The 22,549-nt window shown below is 42.1% G+C and overlaps 1 protein-coding gene and 1 long non-coding RNA gene across 2 annotated transcripts in view; one reads left to right on the top strand and one right to left on the bottom strand.

Annotated features, from left to right (window-relative positions):
• Positions 1-4,774, bottom strand: part of ELL2 (elongation factor for RNA polymerase II 2) — a 71,167-nt gene extending 66,393 nt beyond the window's left edge. The window contains exon 1 of the mRNA XM_060009133.1: positions 4,491-4,774. Coding sequence (XP_059865116.1) covers positions 4,491-4,637 — 147 coding nt within the window. The 5' untranslated portion in view covers positions 4,638-4,774. The remainder of the gene's footprint in view (positions 1-4,490) is intronic.
• A 348-nt stretch (positions 4,775-5,122) lies between these two features.
• LOC132423408 (uncharacterized) overlaps positions 5,123-22,549 on the top strand; it is a 345,018-nt gene continuing 327,591 nt past the window's right edge. Inside the window, exons 1-2 of the long non-coding RNA XR_009518985.1 lie at positions 5,123-5,216; positions 21,983-22,047. This is a non-coding gene — a long non-coding RNA (uncharacterized lncRNA). The remainder of the gene's footprint in view (positions 5,217-21,982; positions 22,048-22,549) is intronic.

Genomic DNA, 22,549 nt, shown 5'->3' with positions numbered 1-22,549 from the left:
GCCCCTGCTTCCAGATGCATCTATGCAAGACTTTTTATGTAATAGTTGGATAAACATGACAGTATTATTTGAGCCACCACCTTTGAAACTTTGAGTAAACATTAAAAAAAAATCAACAGGCTCAGCAATAAGAGAATCTGAAAACAAAATTTTGATAAGATTTTTGTTACTACCAAATGAGTTACTCAAATGTCAAAATAAAGCCAGCTACAAATTACTGAAGGAATTGGCTAAAATAAATTTTAGAATTTTGAGGTTTAATTTGAAATAGTTTTAGGATACATTTGGGAGAAATATGTAATTACAGTAACATATGCTCATTTAAAATATGTGAGGCTTATATAGACCACAAATTCAGACACCAGTTTAGAATGACTATAAAGTTGTAATATGTGATTTTTATTTAGTAACCTGTAGCTTCATTCAAAATAACCTATCTATAGGAAAAAAAAAAGTAGTTTTGCAATATATACTAAATATCTGTGTAAGTATTCTGAGTTCATTCTGCAAACCATGAAAATAACTTTCCAGTTAACACTTTTTTATATATATAATCAACTTGAAACTGTCTCTGTATTCAAACTGAGTGGAAAACAACTTTTAGAAGATATTTACTCCAACTATAACTCCCATTCCTGGAATCACAATGTCTCTATCCCGCACCCCAATCTCTGTTTAAAAGGTTCCCAAGTTAGCTTTCCTCATTTCTTCTCTAAAAATAGAAAACTTGAGTAATGAAGGTCAATTAGGTTTGTTTGTCTTTCAAAACAGTGAGGAATTGTTTCTAATTAAAAGATTCTGTTTCCATGAACTCTAATAAGTTCAGATACTTGCTCAATTATATCTAAAGAACATCTGTATTTAGCCTAAGTCATAGTTTCCTAAAATTCTTAAATTTACCTCCCTGAAGTCTTAGGTCAAGTGGATTAATTTAGGACAGTAAATCCAATGGACAAAATAATCTAGATAAAAATAACTCTCTGATGCTTAATTTAGGAAATTAACCTGTTGAAATTTCTGGCTCTTAGAAAGTCATCAGAAGAGGAGGCATAACAGTCATAACATTGCATGGGCCAAAGCCACTTGGAGGCCACTTGTCAAGCATCAAGCACCTTCCTATCTAAGCACAGGAATGGTAGGAGCAGTTTTATATGAGAAGTTAAAGCCATCCTGCCCCCCTCCCCAGGAGAGAATAGAAACTTCTCCCTGACTAGCCAATGCATTCCAACATTTTTCCAAACGCAGCTACAATTTAAAGTTAGGAGCCCTAATTTGTTAAGGGTGGAAAGTGAAAGCGTAAAAGACCAAGTATGTATCCTTCTACTGGAGGAGAAAAGCTCGGCCATATGCCCACTGCTGGCAACTTTACCGTGTTGATCGGGGAGCCATGGTCTGGCCCTAGTCAGGAGGTGGGACACTGAGGACACATTGTGGGAGACTTGGCTGAACACACCAGAGGATACTGTAGTAAGTTCCAACAGTACCTCATTTCTTTTTCTTCTGTCTCTTCCCACTTTTCAGCTGTCTGAAGTTAACAGTCTCACCCCAAATCCTGCTTTTCCAAGCCCCTTAAGAAGTGTTTCTGTGGCCAAAGTGACAGTGAGGCCTGGGGACAGGAACTGGTTAAGTCAGAAACAAGGCAGAGTCCAACTGCAACGGCCAAGTCAGCTTATTTCTTCCTCCTCTCCCTGCATAGTACTGCTTCTACTACCAACTTTTAGAAGAAAAGGAATCCACGGATTGTCTCAATCTACCTGGGTCCAACTCAGAAGGGTAGAGGGAGTTGGAAAAGTCTTCTCCCTTTCCCTTCTCTGCCTCTGTACAGATTGACTAGATACATTAATTTGCATGCACAGAGATGGAAACAGATGGTAATGATATTAATAGGCAATAGAAGTAGTCAGGAGCAAGGAAAGCCATTGACTTTGGTACCTTTGACTGTAAAAATAAATAAATATAACTTAAAAAAAATCAAGAACTAAGTGGTGGGTTAGAAGAGGAAGAATTTTTGATCTGCTGTTTCTTAAGACAGTGGTATATATGTGGAGCTTTTAGAATCCAAGCATTCCAACTTTAATCCCAAGCACGTAAACACTAAGGTGCAGGAGGCAGAAATGAAGGGAGAAAAACAAACAGCATTCTCAGTGAGCACTGGGGGCTTCTCTGCCACCTCTCTCTCCCTGGGTACCATCCCTTCCCTGTGCGGGCCTCCTCACCCACCTCTTCCGGGTCAGTGTCTGTCAATCTTGTTGTGATCAGCTGTACAGTATGCCAGTTGTCCCCCCAAGGTGGCTGGTTGACCTACTGTCCCCAGAGATGCCTCTCCCCACCCCTGTGTGTCAGTCTTTATCTGCTCCCTGGGTCTGTTTCTGACTGGAGGTTGGCCTCCTCCTGCTGGCCTCTTCCTCTCCGGTGTTTTTCTCTTTACATACCCTGACCTACCTTCTTCCCACTGTCATTCCTTCCCACACCCTCCTCTTGGAACAGGCAAGCTTATCTCTCCATCTTGCAGGGCTGAGTTTCTCTCCAGTGTCTGCCCCTGTGTCCCTCTGCCTGCCTATCTGGCTTCCCCCAGATGGGCCTCCCACTCCATGCTGGTGCTGGTCTCTTCCCTGCAGATGCACCTGTCTGCGAGTAGCTACTGACACATGCAGTTTTTATTTCTTGTATTTCCTCGCATTCCTATTGCTGTGTGACTTCCCAGTCATACATGAGACCCTCTTTCCCTGAGACTTCATGGTGTGTAGGAAAAGTATCTTTCTCCCTGTGCATGCACTCCTCCCTCCACCCCCCGAGTCTGAGTGTTTTTCGCCTATGCTTCTCTGGTGGGTAACTCATATGTCCTGGAATGTACATCCATGTGTCCACTCAATTCTGTGAGTGCCATCCTGAGGGCATGCTCATTTCTGAGTCTCTCCTGCTGTTTACATGTACACTATCATGTGAGCTCATGTACTCCTCAAGCTGTGCACAACTGTGTGCCTCCTCCTGTGTGCATGCTTATGTAGGGGCCCCCTGAAGGTAAGTCTCCCTTGGCCCAGGTTCACACCTCTCCTGCGGTTTTGCCTCCAACTCTGGGCCTTCCTTCCAAGCATTTAAAGGGCCTGGCACTAGTGGGAGCTCAACAGATGTTAATTCCTTTCTCCACTTTTATCTGAATAACTATGAGCGTGTCTGGGTATCCCTCTGGCCCTGCTTTATGAGATCAGTTAATCGGAGCGTGTTTCCTTGACATGGACTTGGCTATTTGTCGGGATACCCTGTGGGTTCTCTGCTCCACGGACGGTCTCTCTTCTCAGAGTGACTGTTACCGGTCCCTCATATGGTATATCCCTCCCCTTATGCGATGCGTCCACTGTCTCCCTCACTCATTCACAGTACTGCATCTCCATAAACGGCTTCCCTAGGCACTCCGGTTGCGGCGTTTCTTCGCTATGCCTCCCACTCTATCCCTCACTTTTTTTTTTTTTTTAAACGTGAAAACGCGTCCCTGGGTTTGTCCTCCAACTGCCGAGTACGTGAGCCTTCGCTGTGCTCGAGTTGTGTGTGTCCATGGATCTCTCTCCGGGACGCGGTGCGGGGTGAGAAACCCGAGTCTGCCCGGGACGCAGTGTATCCCCGCCCCCGCCCCCGCCCCGGACCCTCGATCCAAGTTTCCAAGTCTGTGAATCCGCCTCAGACGCGAGCGACGCGTCTTTCGGGTATGAGGAGCCACGGAGACTCTCTCTCCTCAGTAACCGATATCTCTGCTCCCGGGTGAGCGCTGGCTGTGTGTGGCTCTCGCTACGCGGTGTTGTGTCTCTGGGAACGCGAAGCGCCCGTGTGCCCGAGTCTCTGGAAGTGTAAGGTGTGTCCCCCTCCTCCCTCATACGCGGACTGTCTGTGCCTCAGCCTTTCCGAGTACACGGTGTGCCCCCCGCCCCCATAAGCTCAGCGCCTGTATCCCCAAGTTCTTGCGAGTACAGTGTGTATCCCACCTTCATACGCGGAGCGCCTGTGTCCCGGTCTCTGCTGGTCCGCGGTGGTACCCCCAAAACGCGGACGATTAGTGCCCGCCGGTCCTCTCGGGTTCGTTACCCGGACGCTGCCCTCTGACCCCTCCCCACCCCCCCGACACGCCGTGGGCAGAAGAGCCATCTCACTCGTCTCCCTGTTGCCTTTCTCCCTCACTGGGACAGAAAAGGCTAGAAAACCCGGGCGCCGTCGGAAAGTCCCGCAGCGGCTGCGCAGCCGAGCCAGGGCTGCGGCTGCCTCGGCCCCGCCGCCAGGGGCCGCCCGCCCGCCCGCCTCCCAACGCCCAAGCGCCCAGCTGGCCCGGGACGGCGGCGTCAGCGACCCTGCCCGGCCCTGCCCAGCCCTGCCGCCGCGGGCGCTGACGGCGAGCCCCTGCTCCACCGGCCTCAAGCCAGGTGCCGGTGGCAGGGAGAGGCGCGGCGGGGCGGCGAGGGACGCCCTCTTCCTTCCCGAGCCCGGCCAACTGCCCAGCTCACCTCGTGGCTCTGGTAGGTCTCGAGCGCGCGGATCGCCGTCTCGGTGAGCTTCACATGCAGTACGGTGGTGTTGTCCTGTCCCAGCCTCCCGCACGACAGCCCATAGCGCTGCTCCTCCCGCAGGCCCGCCGCCCCCCCTGCCGCCATCTTAAACTCCCCGGGGTGCCGCCGCCGACGCCGCTCGGGCTCTAGCCTCCACTGCGGCCGCGGCTGCTCGGGCTTCTGCAGCCGCCGCCACAGCTACGGCCATCCCGCTGCTGACGTACTGTCATATACTGCGCGCAGCCAGACCTCGGGCTGCCACCGCCGCCACCCGCCCCACCCTCCGGCCTCGTGCCCCGCCCCGGGCTCGTCTCATTGGCCCCGGTCCCCTCAGAGCCGTCCTCATTGGCCGCCCTCCACTCTCACGGGGGCGGAGCCCAAAGTCGCTGGAGTTTGCTCCCGGGACGGGACGTCCGAGAGGTAAGAGGCTGACGTCGAGGTGACGCGCCAACTTAATCGCACCTGACGTCACGTCTGGTCGTCTTGGCCCACTGGCCGCTATTGGCCAGGCTGGTTTGGGGGATCCCCTGCTAATTGGGTGTCCAGATTGCCTGGTCTGGTTACCTGGGGTCGAAGCCCCGCCCCTTGGGGGTATAGTAGTAGAGAGCCGGAGTGTAGGGGGGAGTCTCTTCCTGCGCTGGTGGTCCTTGGAGAGGAGGATTCCCACCCCGAATGTGAGGCCAAGTAAGGACTTCGTCCCCCGACGGCTGCGTTAGTTTGTGGAGTAGGATGTGTGCGTGTGAGGGAGGTCGCTGTAGGCTGAGTCACTGGAGAGTCTCTCCTCAAAACTCATTGCTATTGCTGTGCGACCGAAATGGGGGAGGGTGCCCTTCTCCGTCATTTCACCCTAAATTTGAAATTAGTGAGTTGGCCCTTGGTTTTAAGAGTTTCTGCTAGATTGTGTGGAGCGTCTTATGTACAACACCATGCCTAAAGGTTAAATCCCTTTGGTGTGGTGGGCATAGTACTAAAGAAAACGGAATTTAAAGGTTTTTCCCACGCCATGCCCTGTTGTGATCCCAGAGAAACGGTATTCCGTTCCTTTGGAGTTCGCCATAGGAACAGGGTTGTGCCTTTTTATGGGACTTGGAGCGGCAGTTAGGATTTTCCTTTCAAAGGGCAGTAGAAGAGTGTAAGCGTCCTTGACCTAAATTAAGAGAAACAGCGACATCATTCTCCGGTTCGTTTGGGTTCTGTCCATTTCATTTGACAGGGATGTGGGAAAACCTAGAGTTTAAGCTATTGATGTTAACCGTAGGAGATGGGTGTGTGAGGGGCTGCGGAGGCTGGGCATACTTTCCGTTCCTCGCGATGCTCCATGTGTAGGCGTGGCTAAAGGAGGAAGCCTAATCAGGAGCCCTCTTCAGGCTGTGTGTGGAGGGACTGACAGGCTTCCCGTCAGAGGGGATGAGTTAACAGGGTGATCAGCACCACCAGATAAAAACAAACCGTTCAAAGGCTTGAAACTGTTGCAAGGCAGTTTTTAAAAATGATTATTATTTTTAAATTTGAGACGATTTTTGTTTCCCTCAGATTGTAAAACCTTGTTGCGTTTTACAGGGATTCCCCAGAAAAATTATAGGCATTTAATCAGTATTTCCCATACTTTTTAATTGGATAGGGCTATGATTTTCCAGAAAGGTCCAAGTGGGATTGTTTTCATGATTCACCCCCTCCCCTTAATAAATCCTCTAGCCTACATGTACACCACCTCTTGATTCAGACCCTCAAGCATTGTATGTGTATAATACAAATTACAGAACGAATTCTCCTTCCACAGAATATGGGTTAAGTGGAAACATCTGTATTAAGTGTTGTTACATCACAGGAGAACATTTTTAAAATTGATTTAACTTCAATCCACTAGATTTGGCTAGCTGTTAAGGCGTGATTAACACTTGTTAATTTAGTTTACTAGTGTTAATTATCTTAAATTCATTGAATAAATTAAGGCAATCACAAAATTTTTTTTAAAGTCTTATACTTGAATTATTCTTTTTTCCTGTTTGCTTTGCTCTTTGATAGGGAAAGACTGACTGACCACATATCTAAAGTTTTAATTATTTCGGGGTGGGGAGGAGAGTTTGACCAGAACAAGTAAAACCTGTATACCATTGCTTTTCTGGTGAAGGTGGGTAAATCCCCACCCACATGGCATCTTAACTTGGCCTCCTCTTACTCAGAACTTCTGATGACATCCAAGGGGTGGGGGAGGAGCAAGGGTGGTTTTCACTGTAGTTTTTAAATGTCTGACCCACAGCCCCTTAATAGAAATTGATTTTCTTTTCTTAGTTGTGGTAGGAAAATTTTTCTCATGCTGTATTTTAGTGAGTAACCTAATCTTTCAGTGAGTAATACAGTATATTATTGTAGTGAGTTATTGTTTGTATTTTTCCTCTTTTGAGCATTTTGACTATGGAAGGAAGCAATGAACATGTACAAGACAATAGGGTAGGGGCTTCCCTGGTGGCGCGGTGGTTGGGAGTCTGCCTGCCGATGCAGGGGACATGGGTTCGAGCCCTGCTCTGGGAGGATCCCGCATGCCGCGGAGCAACTGAGCCCGTGAGCCACAACTATTGAGCCTGCGCGTCTGGAGCCTGTGCTCCGCAACAAGACAGGCCACGATAGTGAAAGGCCCGCTCACTGCGATGAAGAGTGGCCCCCGCTTGCCACAACTAGAGAAAGCCCTCGCACAGAAACAAAGACCCAACACAGCAAAAATAAATAAATTAATAAACTCCTACCTCCAACATCTTAAAAAAAAAACAATAGGGTAATCTAGTTGTGTGTCTCTTCATTGCATAGTACACATTATGCCTGCCTGAATCAAATGGGCAAGTTGTGACGCTGATAAGGTTAATTCCTTCTCAGGAGGCTGGTGAAAGTTGCTCTTTGGGAAGTTTGCCACTTTATAGATATTTTCTGTATCATTATTCAGTTTAATTAACAATTATTGATTGCTAAATAAATGTAAAATGCTGTGGAAGATTTAAAAAATAAACAGTGTAGTCTCTTATTTAAAGAGATCTTCTGTTTGAATATGGGGAATGAACCAACAAACTCAAAGTGATTAGAGAATTAGTAAGTGCTAATTTGGGTGGTAGTGTTTATGAGCTTAAAACTTCAAAGAAAGGAGAAGTCTGCAGAAGTTTTGTGGTGGTGTGGAACTTGAACATTTTTTGAGGGTTGAGTAGATAGATTCTAGATAAGTAGAGGTGGTATAGATGGGGAGAGGCCAACTAAAAGTGATCTTAATGATCATTCTAGCTAAACTCATTCATTTTACGAATGAGGAGACTGAGACATTTAATTTAAAAGCAACCTGCCTAGGGGCTTCCCTGGTGGCGCAATGGTTGAGTGTCCACCTGCCGATTAAGAGGACATGGTTCGTGCCTTGGTCCGGGAAGATCCCACATGCCGCGGGGCGGCTAAGCCCGTGAGCCGTGGCCGCTGAGCCTGCGCGTCCGGAGCCTGTGCTGCGCAACTGGAGAGGCCACAACAGTGAGAGGCCCGCGTACCGCAAAAAAAAAAAAAAAAAAAAAGCAACCTGCTTAACTCATTACAACCAGGAGAGGCAGGGTCTGAATCAGCTTTTTAAGTGTCATTATAGTCACTATATACACTGCGTAGCTATTGTTTGGACTTAATAACTGAGAAGAAATCTGTCTTATATGATAATTCAGTGGAAGAAAAAAGTGAAAAGGAAGTAACCTTGTTCAGGACTTGCTCCATCTCTGATGTCTAGTGTGCGGTGCAGACAGAGGTTGCGTGAATATCAAGGCCATCGCTGGTCTTCAAGTGCTGGGCCACCCTTCACTCTGGGTTGCCACGTATTTAATGAGCATTGCTTACTTATCCTTTGGAACTGAGGTCACCAGTTCAGATGACTTCAGGGACCATTAGGTACCCGAAATGAGTGAAGTGGCCAGTTTGCCGCAGGGACTGAAGGTGCTGGACTGTGGTGAGCTGGGGGTGTTTAAAGGGCTCAGTGATTTTCTGGTTTGGCTGATTGTTGCCAGGTGAACCTGCAGGGACCCAGTGTTGTCCGATCTTCTAATTTTTCAAGAAAAGCTGTAAATCGAAGATTTTTACATGGGCTTTCTGAGTTTATTTGTTGGCACCTTACTAAAAATGTCAATAAACGTTTTGTGGACGTTCAAAAAGTCTCTTGGCCTGAGTTAGGCCACAGCTTTCTAGTTTTCAGTCTCTGCTTTAGTGCTTTTCAGTGCTGAAGGCCATTCTGTCTTATACACATCTTAGTAGTTTTGTGAGTTATTTCTTAAAGCCACTTATAAAATAGTTTCTACTAATGTCTTAATACAAGGCAGTGGCTTCTGTTATGAAAAGAGAACACAGACGTTATGGAGTTACAGCTGAGAAGCAAAAATCTCCTTTCCTTGGACACAGCTGAAGTAGGAGCTTGATGGTTTTAAAGGAACTTCACTAAATGTTCATAGAGAATAAAAGTGAAATACCTACAGAAGGGACATAAATATTTGTTGCCTAAACACAAATTTTAAGCTGAGCAATTGTGTCATGTGTGATTGTTTTTGCTGCATTCCACTCAAGTGTAAGAAATGTCATATTGCATTATTTATCATCATCATCATCATCATTATTGGTAAATGTGGTTCTGAGCCCCCCATCTCTCTGTGTAGTAGAACAATAAATCTACAGGTGTTACAGAGGTCCCAGAATATATGGGGAAGGCTCTCTGGTCTATGTCCATTGGTGCTGGTATAATCCATTAGAAGCTCAAGAATTTCCCTTTAGGAAGGGTTTAAGATTGGGTGCAATCTGGATGGAAGGAACCAGGGGATGTGAATTAAAACTGGGTTTACATAGCAAACATACTGGTTTTACTTTAGATTGTGTGTTTATATGGCCATTGCGTTGAGGGTGGCGTTGATAGGGATTGTGAGAAGGGAGGCTGAAACTTTCCCTAGTCACTACTTAGCACTGAAACATTTATGATGGTGGTCTATGTGATTTCCTGAGAGGTATAGCTCATCTGGGAACTGGGGTACTAGGTCCAACTCTCCTCTCCAGGCATGTCCTTTCCTGGGGAGCTGAAAAGACAGTGGACTTGGGCCGAACCCTTCCTGGGATTGGCAGCCTCTTCCCCTTCCCAATCTTGGGGGAAGCTATCCCAGCTCTAGACTACTCTCTCTGCAGTCTCTTAGTCTCCAAAGTCCTTTCCTCCTCCTAGGACCCTCTGGTTCTTTTAAAAAATTGTAATCTGGGAGTAAGTATCCCCCTGCCCCCAACCCCCTCTCACTTCCTCCCCTCCAGTTCAAATTCCTTCTTTCTGTGGGTGGTGCTGTGTAGAAGGTGGGGTGGGCGGGGTTCTCTCTCATTCTCTCAGCTATATGGAAAATACAGCTCTGGCTTCCTAAGACAGAGATACCCAGTCTCGACTGACACTTTTCTGGGCTTCTCTCCCTCTTTGTTCCTTGCCTTTCCCACTTGAAGAGCAGTCTCTAGGAAGTTGTATGTCTTTTGAAAGCAAAATGACTTTGGTTTAATTCTCCTGCACACCAATAAAACTCTTTCCCTCTGTACCGACTGAGAAAAATGTCCTGTCCACAGAATTGCACAATATAGTGACCAAAATGTCCCTTTCTCCCACATGATAATTGTTTTTGTGGCTTTTCAGCATAGTGCAAAGTGCCCTGAAAGGTGTCAAATAAGCTCTGAGAATGAGAAGCATGGTAAAGAGTGACCTCACAACTCTTAACTGTTTCCATGCTGTTTTGTACTGAAAAGGAGCACATGCATTTCTGAATAAACTGAGGAAGTAGGAAGATTAGATGGGGCAAAATGACTGTTTAGCTTTTCACTTTAAAACATACTAATAGTGGACCAAATGCCATCAACATCTAGAACAATATTGATAATTAATAATAGCTTGAATTCCTGATGGGACTTTGCATTTTAAAAACAATTAAGTTATATTATCTCTTTGAATTTTCTCTGTACTCTGTGAGATAGTCATTGTTTTATACTAATTTTACCTTTAAAGTAACTGAGGCTCAGAGAGGCTGTGATCACCCAATTGGTAAGTGACCGAGCTTAGTCAGAACCTAAAATTTCCTTTTCCAAATCTATCACTTCTGTCTTTGAACATGGCTCTAAGGTCTGAGGAATTACACTGAATGTGTCAGGTTGTCACAGTAAAATTAATAAAAAGGAAATGGTTGGTTCTACTTTGGGGGGCAGCTTGGGGGTTGGTTTTGTTGTTGGTCTTTTTTTTTTAGTTTTTTAATTTAATTTATTTTTTTATACAGCAGGTTCTTATTAGTTATCTATTTTATATTGTTGTTTGTCTTGAAAGAAGGACTTAAGTTCATTTGAATCACCCCTTCCACACAAACACCAAATATTCTGTTAAATAGTTAGAAGGTAAATAAAATGTTTCATTTAGCTTTGGTTTATTATAGCTAGCATATTGACTTTAGTGAGATTTATGAAAGCTAATTCTATTTTTATGTGTGGCATAGATAATTTGTGATATATTGGAACCCTTGGTATAACAAATGTGTGCACAGGTGCCCATTTAAAATGCTCATCTTGGGAATTCTCTGATGGTCCAGTGGTTAGGACTCTGGGCTTTTACTGCCTAGGGTGCAGGTTCAGTCCCTGGTTAGGGAACTGAGATCCTGCAAGCTGCATGGCACAGCCAACAAGAAAAAAAAAAAAAAGAAAATGCTTGTCTTATAATTTTAAATTATAAGGATTTATACTTGTTATATCTTTGCTTTTATTGCATATTGTTCATATCTATGATTTATTTGATAATGAGTCTTTGGTCAAAAGCACAATTCCCAATGATATCACTAGTTCCAAAAGCAAAATACCACTCACTTTATAAAGTAGAAAATATATATATCACACATATGAACACAGAAGCTTTTCTGTTTCTACTTAGAGAATTAGAATTGCATTTGCCCTGATCCCATTTTGTTTTCAGTCAGCAGTTTATTCAAGTATCATATTTATCATCTTTGACCTTTTGATCTGTCATGGCTTTTGCTGTTGCTTTGGATTTTGGAAATTTAAGAACCAACATGATCCTTATAGGTTAGAATATTTACAGAATTCAAAACAGGGCAGTATAGTCTTAACAGGGGATGTAAGATATGAGAATAAGGGATATTAGATGAGAAGCACCATTCAGGCACTAATTCCTAACCAAGGGGGGAAAGTGGCAGGGGGAGGGGGGTGATGAATTGGGAGATTTGGATTGACATGTATACACTAATATGTATAAAATGGATAACTAATAAGAACCTGCTACATAAAAGAATCAATAAAATAAAATTCAAAAAAAAGTGATTATTTGCAAAAAGTATTTAAGAGTAAGAGATTGTTGCTACCGGTAGTAGTCACATATTTACTGAATAAAGTTTCATGGCTGTACATTGACTATTGTCCATCCTGAGTGGATTAAAAACTTCAGTTCAATTGTAGGGAATATTATAAGCCTGGAAAAGGAAAGGAATACATTTTTCTCCAAGGGCTGATATGGTTGCATAGTACTGCCCCCTTCAAATTGTTATAGCAAATTAATTTTAATGGTGACTAATTAACAGAAATGTGCTTATAATCTGTAATCTGGGGACTTCCCTGGTGGTCCAGTGGTTAAGAATCTGTCTTGCAATTCAGGGGATGCTGGTTTGATCCCTGGTCAGGGAACTAAGATCCCACGTGCCGCGGGGCAACTAAGCCCGCATGCCACAGCTACAGAGCCCATGCGCTCTGGAGCCCTCATGCCACAACTACTGAAGCCCGTGTGCATACCAGAACTAGAGAGAAGCCCATGCACTACAACGAAAGATCCACGTGCCACAACTAAGACCCAACGCAGCTAATCAATCAATCAATCTGTAATCTGGTCTTGGAAGCAGGGCCATTAACTGAGAATGAGGAGAGCTGCTCTCTGTTTCTGATTCTGTACCTCTTGATTCTCTATCTTTGCCTTGAATAAATCACTTCTCTTATGTGTAAAATTATTTTAGGTAATTTAAATACTCTGGTTATTTGAATTGTGATAGTTCGCTTCAATATTTCTCAACTGAGGGACTTCCTGGTGGCACAGTGGTTGGGAGTCTGCCTGCCAATGCAGGGGATGCGGGTTCGAGCCCTGGTCCAGGAAGATACCGCATGCCGCGGAGCTACTAAGCCCATGTGCCACAACTACTGAGCCTGCATGCCACAACTACTGAAGCCCGCATGCTTAGAGCCTTTGCTCTGCAACAAGAGAAGCCATCTCAATGAGAAGCTCGTGCTCCTCAAGGAAGAGTAGCCCCCGCTCACCGCAACTAGAGAAAGCCTGCACGCAGCAACAAAGACCCAACACAGCCAAAAATAAATAAAGAAAAAAAATAATAAAAATCTTAAAAAAAAATATTTTTCAACTGATCCAACATAAAAAATATTAAAAGTATAAAGTATGATTTGATTTACCTGCAAGAGTATTAGCCTCATATTGTAATATAAATGTATCAAAATCAATATGTTGTACACCTTAAGCTCACACAATGTTGTATATCATTTATATATCTCAATTTAAAATAAAAGTATTAGTCTCTAACAGGGATAGTCACATTTCTTAAAAACAACAGTCCAGAATGTTAATGATCTATTGTAACTCTGACCCGTGGTAAAAAAAATTGTACTGGCATCAGCAGATTGTATTAAACTTCAATAGTATAGAAAGCCAAGCAGCATGATTTAGCTTTGTCAAATGTTGACATTTCTTGTATTCTGCATAGAGGAAGAGGTCTGTCCTATGTAGATTTTGAATTGATCAGTATCTTTGCTTCATTTTTAGTTTCCTGAATCTTTAAAAAAAAATGTTTCTGTCTTGTGGTTTTAAAATTAACCTGTTTTTTACACACTCACTCTAAGCATATTGGTTTGAATAGATCAATTGAATGTTATTTTTGACTGTTTTCCAAAACAGAGCATGGCATTGGAAATTTACTTTAAAAATAGAAAATTTGAAGCATGTCTTGGTTTGCAATGGCAATTCCAGAAGGTTTGCTGTAAAATATTCAAGTGTTAGCTCAGAATAAACTCTTTAAAATTTATTTTTAATTTACGTACAGTAAAATTTACTTTTGTTTTAGACAAACAGAATAGTTCTATTACTCCCAACAAACTCCCTAATGCTGTTCCTTTGTAGTCAGACCCTTCTCCCCTCCCTCTTAACCCCTGACAACCCCTGATCAGTTCTCTATTCCTACAGTTTTGCTTTTTCAGAATGTCACATAAATGGAATCATACAGTATGTAGGCTTTTTGATCTGGCTTCTTCCACTTAGCATAATGCATTTGAGATTCATCCATGTGGATGAATATATCTGTAGTTTCTTTTTATTGCAAAATAGTATTCCATTATGGATGCATCACAGTTTGGTTATCAGTTGAAGGATATTTGCATTCTGTCTAATTTTTGGTGATTCTGAATAAAACTGCTATAAACATTCACAAGTGGTTTTTATGTGAACATGAGTTTTACCCCTTTGGGCAAATACCTAAGAGTGGGATTAACCGCATATAGTAAGTGTGTATTTAACTTTATAATAAACTGCCAAACTATTTTCCAAAGTGGCTATCCCATTTCCTTTTTATTTATTTATTTATTTTGGAGTTTGGGCTTCTCTATGTACTTACCAACACTTTGTGTTGTCAACTTTTTGTTTTTAATTTTAGTCATTCCAGAGGATGCATATTAGTGTCTCATTGTGGTTTTAATTTGAATTTCCCTAACGACTAATGATGTAGGGTACCTTTTCATGTGCTTATTTGCCATTCTTATATCTTCTTTTTTGAAGGATCTTTTCAGATCTTTTGCCAATGTTTAAAATTGGGTTGTTTGTCTTCATATTGTTGAGGTTTGAAAATTCTTTGTGTAATCTGGATATAAATTCTTTGTCAGGTATGTGATTTGCAAATATTTTCCCCCAGTCTCTGGTTTGTTTTTTAATTCTCTTAAAGTATCTTTTGCAGAGCAAAATGTATCATTTTGCAGAGCAAAAAAGGTTTTTAATTTTGATGAAGTCCAATTTATCAATTTTTTTAAAAGACAATACTCTTAGTGTTAAATCTAAGAACTCTCTGCCTATCTCAAAGCCATGAAAATTTTCCATATGTTTCCCCTAAATGTTTTACATTTACGTTTAAGTCTGTGGCCCATTTTGAGTTAATTTTTGTAAAAGATGTGAGATAAGTGTCTAGGTTCATTTTCTTTTCCCACATAATTGATTTACACCATTTCTTAAAAAGGTGGTCTTTTCTCCATTGAAATGCCTTTGCACCTATGTCAAGAATCAGTTGGCCATAGCATTGATGTCAGTCTATTTCTGGACTCTTTATTGATCTATGTGTCTATCCTTTTCCCAATACCATACATTGTCATGATTATTGTAGCTTTACAGAATTAACTTTAAACACCTCTGCTGTGAAGAAACAAATTCTCTATAGCATTCTAGTCAATTTCCTTTTAAATCTTATTATCTAAGCAAATGGATTATTTCTCAACAATTTCAATGTCTTCTGTCTTCATTCAGTTTATATATTGATTATAAATTCAGCATGGGCTGTAGCCATACTTTTTATATTCCTTCCCTGGATAGAAAAAGACCCCAGTGGACTATGACATTTAACTAGAGCTTTCTCTGCATCACAGTCTAAATGCAAAAATTTGCGAAAGAACCATTTACTAAGCTACTACCTGCAAAACTTCCCTAGATGGGCTTCCCCTCGTCTCACGGGCCCACCACCACCCAGGCTGAGCTGCCTGGACAGTGACACCCTACCACCCAATTGACAACCAGCTTCCTGTCTGGTGGAGTGGCAGTTGGTGGAAGCCAGCTGTTATGATTCATATCATTTAAGATTTCTGCCTTTTGAGAAGTGACGCTAATAGAGCCATGCTGAATGGTGTCTGATTGGGAGAATTTTCTTTATGAAAGAGGTTTGATTTCTAGTGCCTAAGCAATTGAACTTTTTTTTTTTGACAGGTACGTTTCAATTTCTAGTTTCTGTGTGAGCTCAGTTAGGTAGATAAATGTTGTTTTCATCAAGTGTTTGTACTTGCTGTATTTCTTCCTGAAAAACAAACGAACACGGAAACTTCTGTAATAAAAGGTTCTTGCGTGTTACCAATTCTTTAATAGTTTTATAAGTTTTCAGGCTTCTGATATTCTCCAAAAGGCAAAGAAATCTCTGCCCACGATAGGATTACACGTTGAATTTGGTGAAATAATTCTCATGTGCCTAAGGGGATAGCTTCATATATCTTGCGGACATGGTCTTTCTCTTAGGCTGCTGAACCCAAAATCCTGGGTTTTTTGGTTTGTTTGAGTTTTTTGTCATTTTGTTAGCTCAGATAGACTTATGAATATTATTTAAAAGCAGAATATTTGTTAGGAGGGCAAAGGATTTTGCCACCATAGGGACAAGTTTTTGTGTCATTCAGTCAGTAAATATACTGAAAAGAACAATATAAGAAAAACTTTTAAATATCATTAAGGGAAAAGTGTACTGGCTTTTATGTGATACCCCAAATTAACGTTGTCCTTACTTTAGAGCAACAGAGAGAGCATGATGATGAAGGAAAAAGACAGTGATGAAGTTTGGGTCATACCGATCATAGTACCAGTCAAGAGGTGGGGAGGGAGCCTGTTTGCAGCAGACTTGTACAGGATGGGCCAGATTTCTATAGGGATGCTGATGGCATCTTTGCTACCTGCTGAATCATGCCCCTAAATATGAGAAAGTCAAATTGTGACTGGAATTTTTCTAATACTAAGAAGTGCTGATTCCCTATAGCCAATTAAAGTTGTGCTAAAAGTTCAACATTTTATAGCATTTGGTAGTGAGAAGTGATATTTAGCTTTGGTTTAGTGATACCCTAGGGCAGAAGTTCTCAAACTTTGCAGTATATAAGGATCCCCTGGGGAGCTTGTTAAAAATTTAGGTCCCTAGACTCCAGCCCTGAAGGTTTGGATTTAGCAGGTCTGGGGAGTGGCCAAGAATCTGCATTTTAACAACCTCACTCTGTTTGGCACCCTGAGTCATCTCTCAAGAAGTTACAAAATTCTCCTAACAAAAACTGTTGTCACTCAACTTAATTTTTAAAATACTATTTCACTTAGAACAAGTAGGTGTTATGAAACCTAATGATTGATCTTCAGAGTTCCAAAGCGGTTAGCCATACTAGTTTGGATTGCCTAGGTGTGAACTAAGATGTAACATGCAATGAGCAGTATACAGAAGCTTATATTAGATTTCTTTCAATTAGAAGTTATTAGTTACACAACTTCCATTTCCAGGTCATCTGTGCATCCACAGATGGTATTAGATAAGAGAGGTAGACCAGGCATAGCTACCTAGGGAATTTCACAAGGTTCTTAATAATCATTTATTGCCTACTGTGCCCTTAATGATGTTGCTCAGGATCCCATTAAGTTAGCTGTGAATATAGTAATTGGTCCCTGGACAATAGCCAGAGGGTGTTAAATCCTTTGTCTCTACCCTTTCTGGTCATGTTAGAGACAAGATAGAAATTGTTGCATATATTCCTTTCTGGGGACAAGGCTGCCTGTGCTCCAAAGGAGATTTCTTAAAACACAGCAGGAGTCCCTAGAGAGTCTTCCTCTAATTCAGGCAGGCACTTATGACCTACTTTTGAAGGTAATTTGAAAATCCCATCAAACACAAGCAATCAAAATGCAGCTTCTCCACAAGGTATTTTGTAGACCTAGCACTGCATCCTTTCTCTCTGCTCACACCAACAGCTTGAATATATTTTGGTTAGGATTTTCCCCTCCCTTTAACGATAGTTAAGTAAGATGGAGAATTTCTAGTTTCTGGACACAATGCAACCGCACAAATGAATATGATAATGATGTAAATTGGTTCTTCCTGTATGTAACAAAAGGAATCAGATTTGTTGACTTGGTGTTCAAATTCAGACAAAGTTCTGCAGATTGCAGAATGATAACACCCAAGCCAGAGGTTCTTTCTCCTCCTTGGAAGCCCCATGCTTGTGGTTTATGTAGTACCTTCTGAAACTTTTCAAAGCACAACTTTGGTAAGGCAAAAAAGAGATTCATAGGGCTTCCCTGGTGGCGCAGTGAGAGGCCCGCATACCGCAAAAAAAAAAAAAAAGAGCGATTCATAGAGTCTTCCAGAGTTGGAAGGTACTTTAAAGAACATCCAATCCTGTCTCTTACCTAATTTTTTTTTTTTTTTTTTTTGCGGTACGTGGGCCTCTCACTGCTGTGGCCTCTCCTGTTGCGGAGCACAGGCTCCGGACGTGCAGGCCCAGCGGCCATGGCTCACGGGCCCAGCCGCTCCGCGGCACGTGGGATCCTCCCGGACCGGGGCACGAACCCGTGTCCCCTGCATCGGCAGGCGGACTCCCAACCACTGCGCCACCAGGGAAGCCCTCTTACCTAATTTTTGAATCTCATCTTGCTCTACTTTAACTCTCCCACTTAATTGTCAGCCTCTTAAGGGAGAAGTTTCTATTTTATTCATGCATTGTTATTCAACATGAAATTATATTAATAATCAAGTTTAGCTTCTTGAGAAAGAAGGCTTCATTTTGCACAGTTGGCCTAAATAAATATTTGTGAGCTTCATCACTAAGTTGGCTTGTTTTTCTCATTCCCTGTTTTCCGGTTGCCTGGGTTTGGCTGCCACGTTTCCTCAGTTTAGATCCTTGCCCTGTCACTTACTAGTTGTGGTCCTCGGCAAGTTACTTATCCTCTCTCTGCCTTAGTTTTCTTTTCTCTAAAATTGCACTCAGTAAATGATAGCATTATCCTGATCACCACCAGCCAGACTATGCTGTCCTAATTTTCATTGTTTCAAGGTGTCTTTTACAAAATTTATGTCATCGCCTCTAATCTACTGGTGCTTTTTGCTCTCCCTAAAGTCAGTCTGCATTTTATACATTTATTCATTTCTGACTGTTTCTTCTGAGTATATATATCCTGGGTAAGAATTATATGGCAGCGTTCTAGTCTTTGGGAAGATAGCTTGAAGGGTTGTGAAATTCATAGCATAACTCAGGTTGTGATGCAGCCTGGAATGATCCTAGATCTGTCGCTTACTTCAGTTTACCTCCTTAAACCTCAATTCCTCACAAGTAAAGTGGAGATGATGATAAATTGTACCTATGTTATGAGGTGCAGTATTAAATGATTGTGTAAAAGCATTCAGAATGGTGACTAGTATATAAAATAGATTGCCATGCCTAAGCCCCTCTCTAAGAGTCTGATTTAATTGATCTGGGGTTGGGCTCAGGCATCTGTATATTTAAAAAACTTTAGGGGACTCTAAGGTGCCGTGAGGATTGAGGACCACCAGACTGGATTATTCTCAAAGTCTAGCCTCATTAGCAATGTTACCATCTTAAGTGCTTGTGCTTCCTGTCCTTTCATTTTACAGTTTAAGTTCTATCTAAATAATACTGTGGGAAGACAGAAGTTATTTGAAAGCTGTTGAAAGTAGGACAAATTAATAGTTACAATTGTTTAGTTAGTACATACTGAATATACTTTATTATGGTAGTTTCCCCATAATTCTAAGACAGGCAGTTTTTCAATTGAAAATATAATAAAGAGTTTTTAGGCTGCTTTGACTCACTGCCCTACAACATAATATGGAAATCACTGGTTTAAAAAAAACCAAACTTCATGATTCAGTTAACAGAGTCAGGATATGTATGCTCATGTAGAGCAGAGGAGTTAATTAATTGGGTGTTTGGAGTCTGATATGTTGTAATAAATTGGGTTATCAGGTGGTGACTCAATTGGGCTGTTGAATGAATTAGCTCCCCTTGAATGTGGGAAGTTCATATTTAGCTTTATCACTCCTGTTAGTGAACGGATGGCTGTATCCAAAAGATCAAAGTACATTTCTGAAAAAAATACTAACAAGTATTAACAAAATACTAACAAGTAGTTAGTATCAAAGAATAATGAGTATCAGAGGCATTATGGCCCTATCATGTAATGTTGCTAATGCCCTCTATAATACTGACTGCAGACAAATGGGGAAATAGTAAGAGGAAAACTAAAATCACCTGTAGTTCCATATCCTAAAACAAGCATTACTAAGAACTTTCTACAAGACGATAAATAATAAATGATGTGTTTTATTTCTGAATATCACTGTTTTATTCATAAATAAATTATGGGGAAGAGTTGAAAAAGGCAAGGATTTAAATTTATTTAAGGAAAAAGTGCAGGATTCCAAAAATGCTTCAGAGGAAATTAAATTCACTAGTGATCTTTTAGGGCGTGGCTCAATGAGTAATTAGTTTTCGAATGAATTAAGGAAGAACTAAACATATAGGCATATAAATATAGTCCTAAAACCTTAAGTCCTTTCTTTCTCTCTCTCTTCCCAGACTTATTCCAAAATCCCACTTTTTTTTTCTGTATTCTTCCACTTGGGAATTTTAATTTTTAAAAGTGGAAGAAAATTTACTGCTGATGATGTCTTCTTTTCTTACAATTAGAAAATATGGAAGCGTGCCTGGGTAGAAGTAGGCATACACAGAAAGAATAGGGAGAGCTGTGCTTACAATTCTTGGTGCTGGCTGATGTTTTCCGTTTTGTAAAGTCTTCTTTAAAGAGAGGGACAAGCACACCTTATGTTGCCAAAGTATTCCTGGAGCCATCTTACAATGAAGGCTGCTTTTGGTACCCATTAGAGTTCACCATTGGGCCCAGGTACTTACCATGCAGGTGCTGAAAGTTCATTTTTTGATTCCCAATCCCTCTGTGGCACTGATTACACAATTTGCCAGGCCTAGTACAAAATGAAAATGTGGAGCCCCTGTTCAAAAAGCAAGAAAAGTAAAATCTAAAGCTTTTTTCTTTCTTCCACAGTCTTTCCAATTTGTAATGTTGTTTTTATTTGCTATTTCATGTTTCACATCTGCAAGCATAGGGACACTTAACCTGGCAAACGCAGATTCTGAAAGAGTCCCATCCTGTGACTAAACACATATACCACCCACCAGCTGCTGGCATCCCCCTTCCACCAGCCATGGGACAGACCCATGTCCTGGAATGAGGCAGAGAATTCTTGCCAGATATCTCCCTTTCCCCTGGGCTTACTGCCCACAGGAATCCATGGCGGACGGGGGACCGCTGAGGGTAGTGCCACCTCCGTGCTGGAACTTGCTAAATACCTTGATCAGAGGTGGGTAAGAGTCTCTCTTTCACCCACAGTTACATTGTGAACGCCCTGTGGCACTGCCAGTCTGGGACTGGGATGCCTGCCACATGCCTCACCCTGAGATGTCTCAGGGAGCTATGCAGCCCTTCCATCTATGCTCACACCCCTGCTGGGTCTGGAGTTCAGTAGTAATACCTGGGTGAGGACCAGAAGGGTTGAGGTGAGGGTTCTAAAGTGCCAGGGCAGCTGAGAACCCATCTCAGTGAGGCAGGGAAGTGGGCTGGTGGGTAAGTTGAGGCTCCAAGCTCCTAGTGCATGGGCTGTGGTCTCATAGGACTTCACTTAAAAAACACAAAGGCAAAAAAAAAAAAAAAAAAAAAAAAAAAAAACACACACAAAGGCAAAGATAAAATTATTAAGAATTTCAACATAGAGTATTAAATCTCATGGCAGGGAGGAGGGTCTTCTGAGCTGGTACCCTGTGTGACCAAACTGGTTGAACACCAATGAAGCAGGCCTGGACCTCTGGAATAACCTTTCTGACACTGAAATGAAGAAACTTTTTTGAAAGAGTGAGAAATACTTGAATATGACTTTTATTTCTTGTATAGCAGTGCTTCTCAACTTTAATGTACATATGAATCATCTGAGGTTCTTGTTAAAATGCAGATTCTAATTTAGTAGGTCTGGGGTAGGGCCTGAGATTCTGTTTTTCTACCAAGTTCTCAGCTGATGGCCAGAGCTGGTCTTGGAACCACTTTTCCACCCTCTCCACCCCCACCATTAAAACATTTTATTTGAAAATAACTGTAGACTCACAAGAAGTGGGAAAAATAGTTCACAGACTCCTACGTACCCTTCACCCAACTCCCAGGGGTGACATCTTGTATGTAATACAATAGGTAATAAGATTGTAATATAATATCAAAACCAGGAAATTGACATTGTATAATAATGTTAACTATACTACAGACTTGATTCCATTTTCATCATTTTATACTTGCAGACATTTGCGTGTGTGTGTGTTTGTGTGTGTGTGTGTTTGTGTGTGTGTGTATGGGATGCAATTTCATTCCATGTATACATCTGTGTACCTACCGCCATAATCAAGATATGGAACTGTTCTCTCACCACAGAGAAACTTCTTCATGCTACCCCTTTAATTCATGCCCCCCAAAGGTGTATATAGTACATTGGAAATTCTCAATAATTCATATAATCATAATGCCTATTCTTTTCTTATAGTGAGAATTGGCTCTAGAATGCAGCAAACCATGAGGTGGCAGTTCCAAGTTCACTGAAGCAGTGAGGTAAGATGAAGCTTAGGGAGCAAAAATAACACTGGTCATTGGAGGGAAATAGAACATTCCTGTCCTGGTACCATCCACTCATCCTGGAGTGCGCCTTGCATGACCAAAGTCAAATGCAAATTTGGGAGAATCATTTTACTTAAAGGGGCCATGATGAAAATAAGAACCAGATACACCCAGTTGAGCTCCAGGATTTAGTATAGAAATTGATAAATATTAATTGATAATGATGAAGTAAGATGTTTGTCATAATGTTCAGAGGACTTGCTAATTGCCTTATCTGTGTATCAGACAGCCTCCAACTTCCCACAGAAAAGTTGTTGCCTAAGAAATACCCTGTAAAAAAGGCAATATGTATCAGAACTTTGGTAAATATGACTCATAATTATCAGCAGTCCCAAGAGACTATGCCTGCTTCTCTTTTCATGTTGGTGGTATAGGCTAGTGGTTAAGCATATTACTCTTATCAGCCGTGTTACCTTGGCCAAGTGACGTAACATCG

Source organism: Delphinus delphis, chromosome 3 (genome assembly GCF_949987515.2).
Source record: "Delphinus delphis chromosome 3, mDelDel1.2, whole genome shotgun sequence".
Classification (NCBI taxonomy): Eukaryota; Metazoa; Chordata; class Mammalia; order Artiodactyla; family Delphinidae; genus Delphinus; species Delphinus delphis.
Note: the sequence above shows the minus strand (reverse complement) of the source record. Positions and strands in the feature narration are given on the sequence as shown.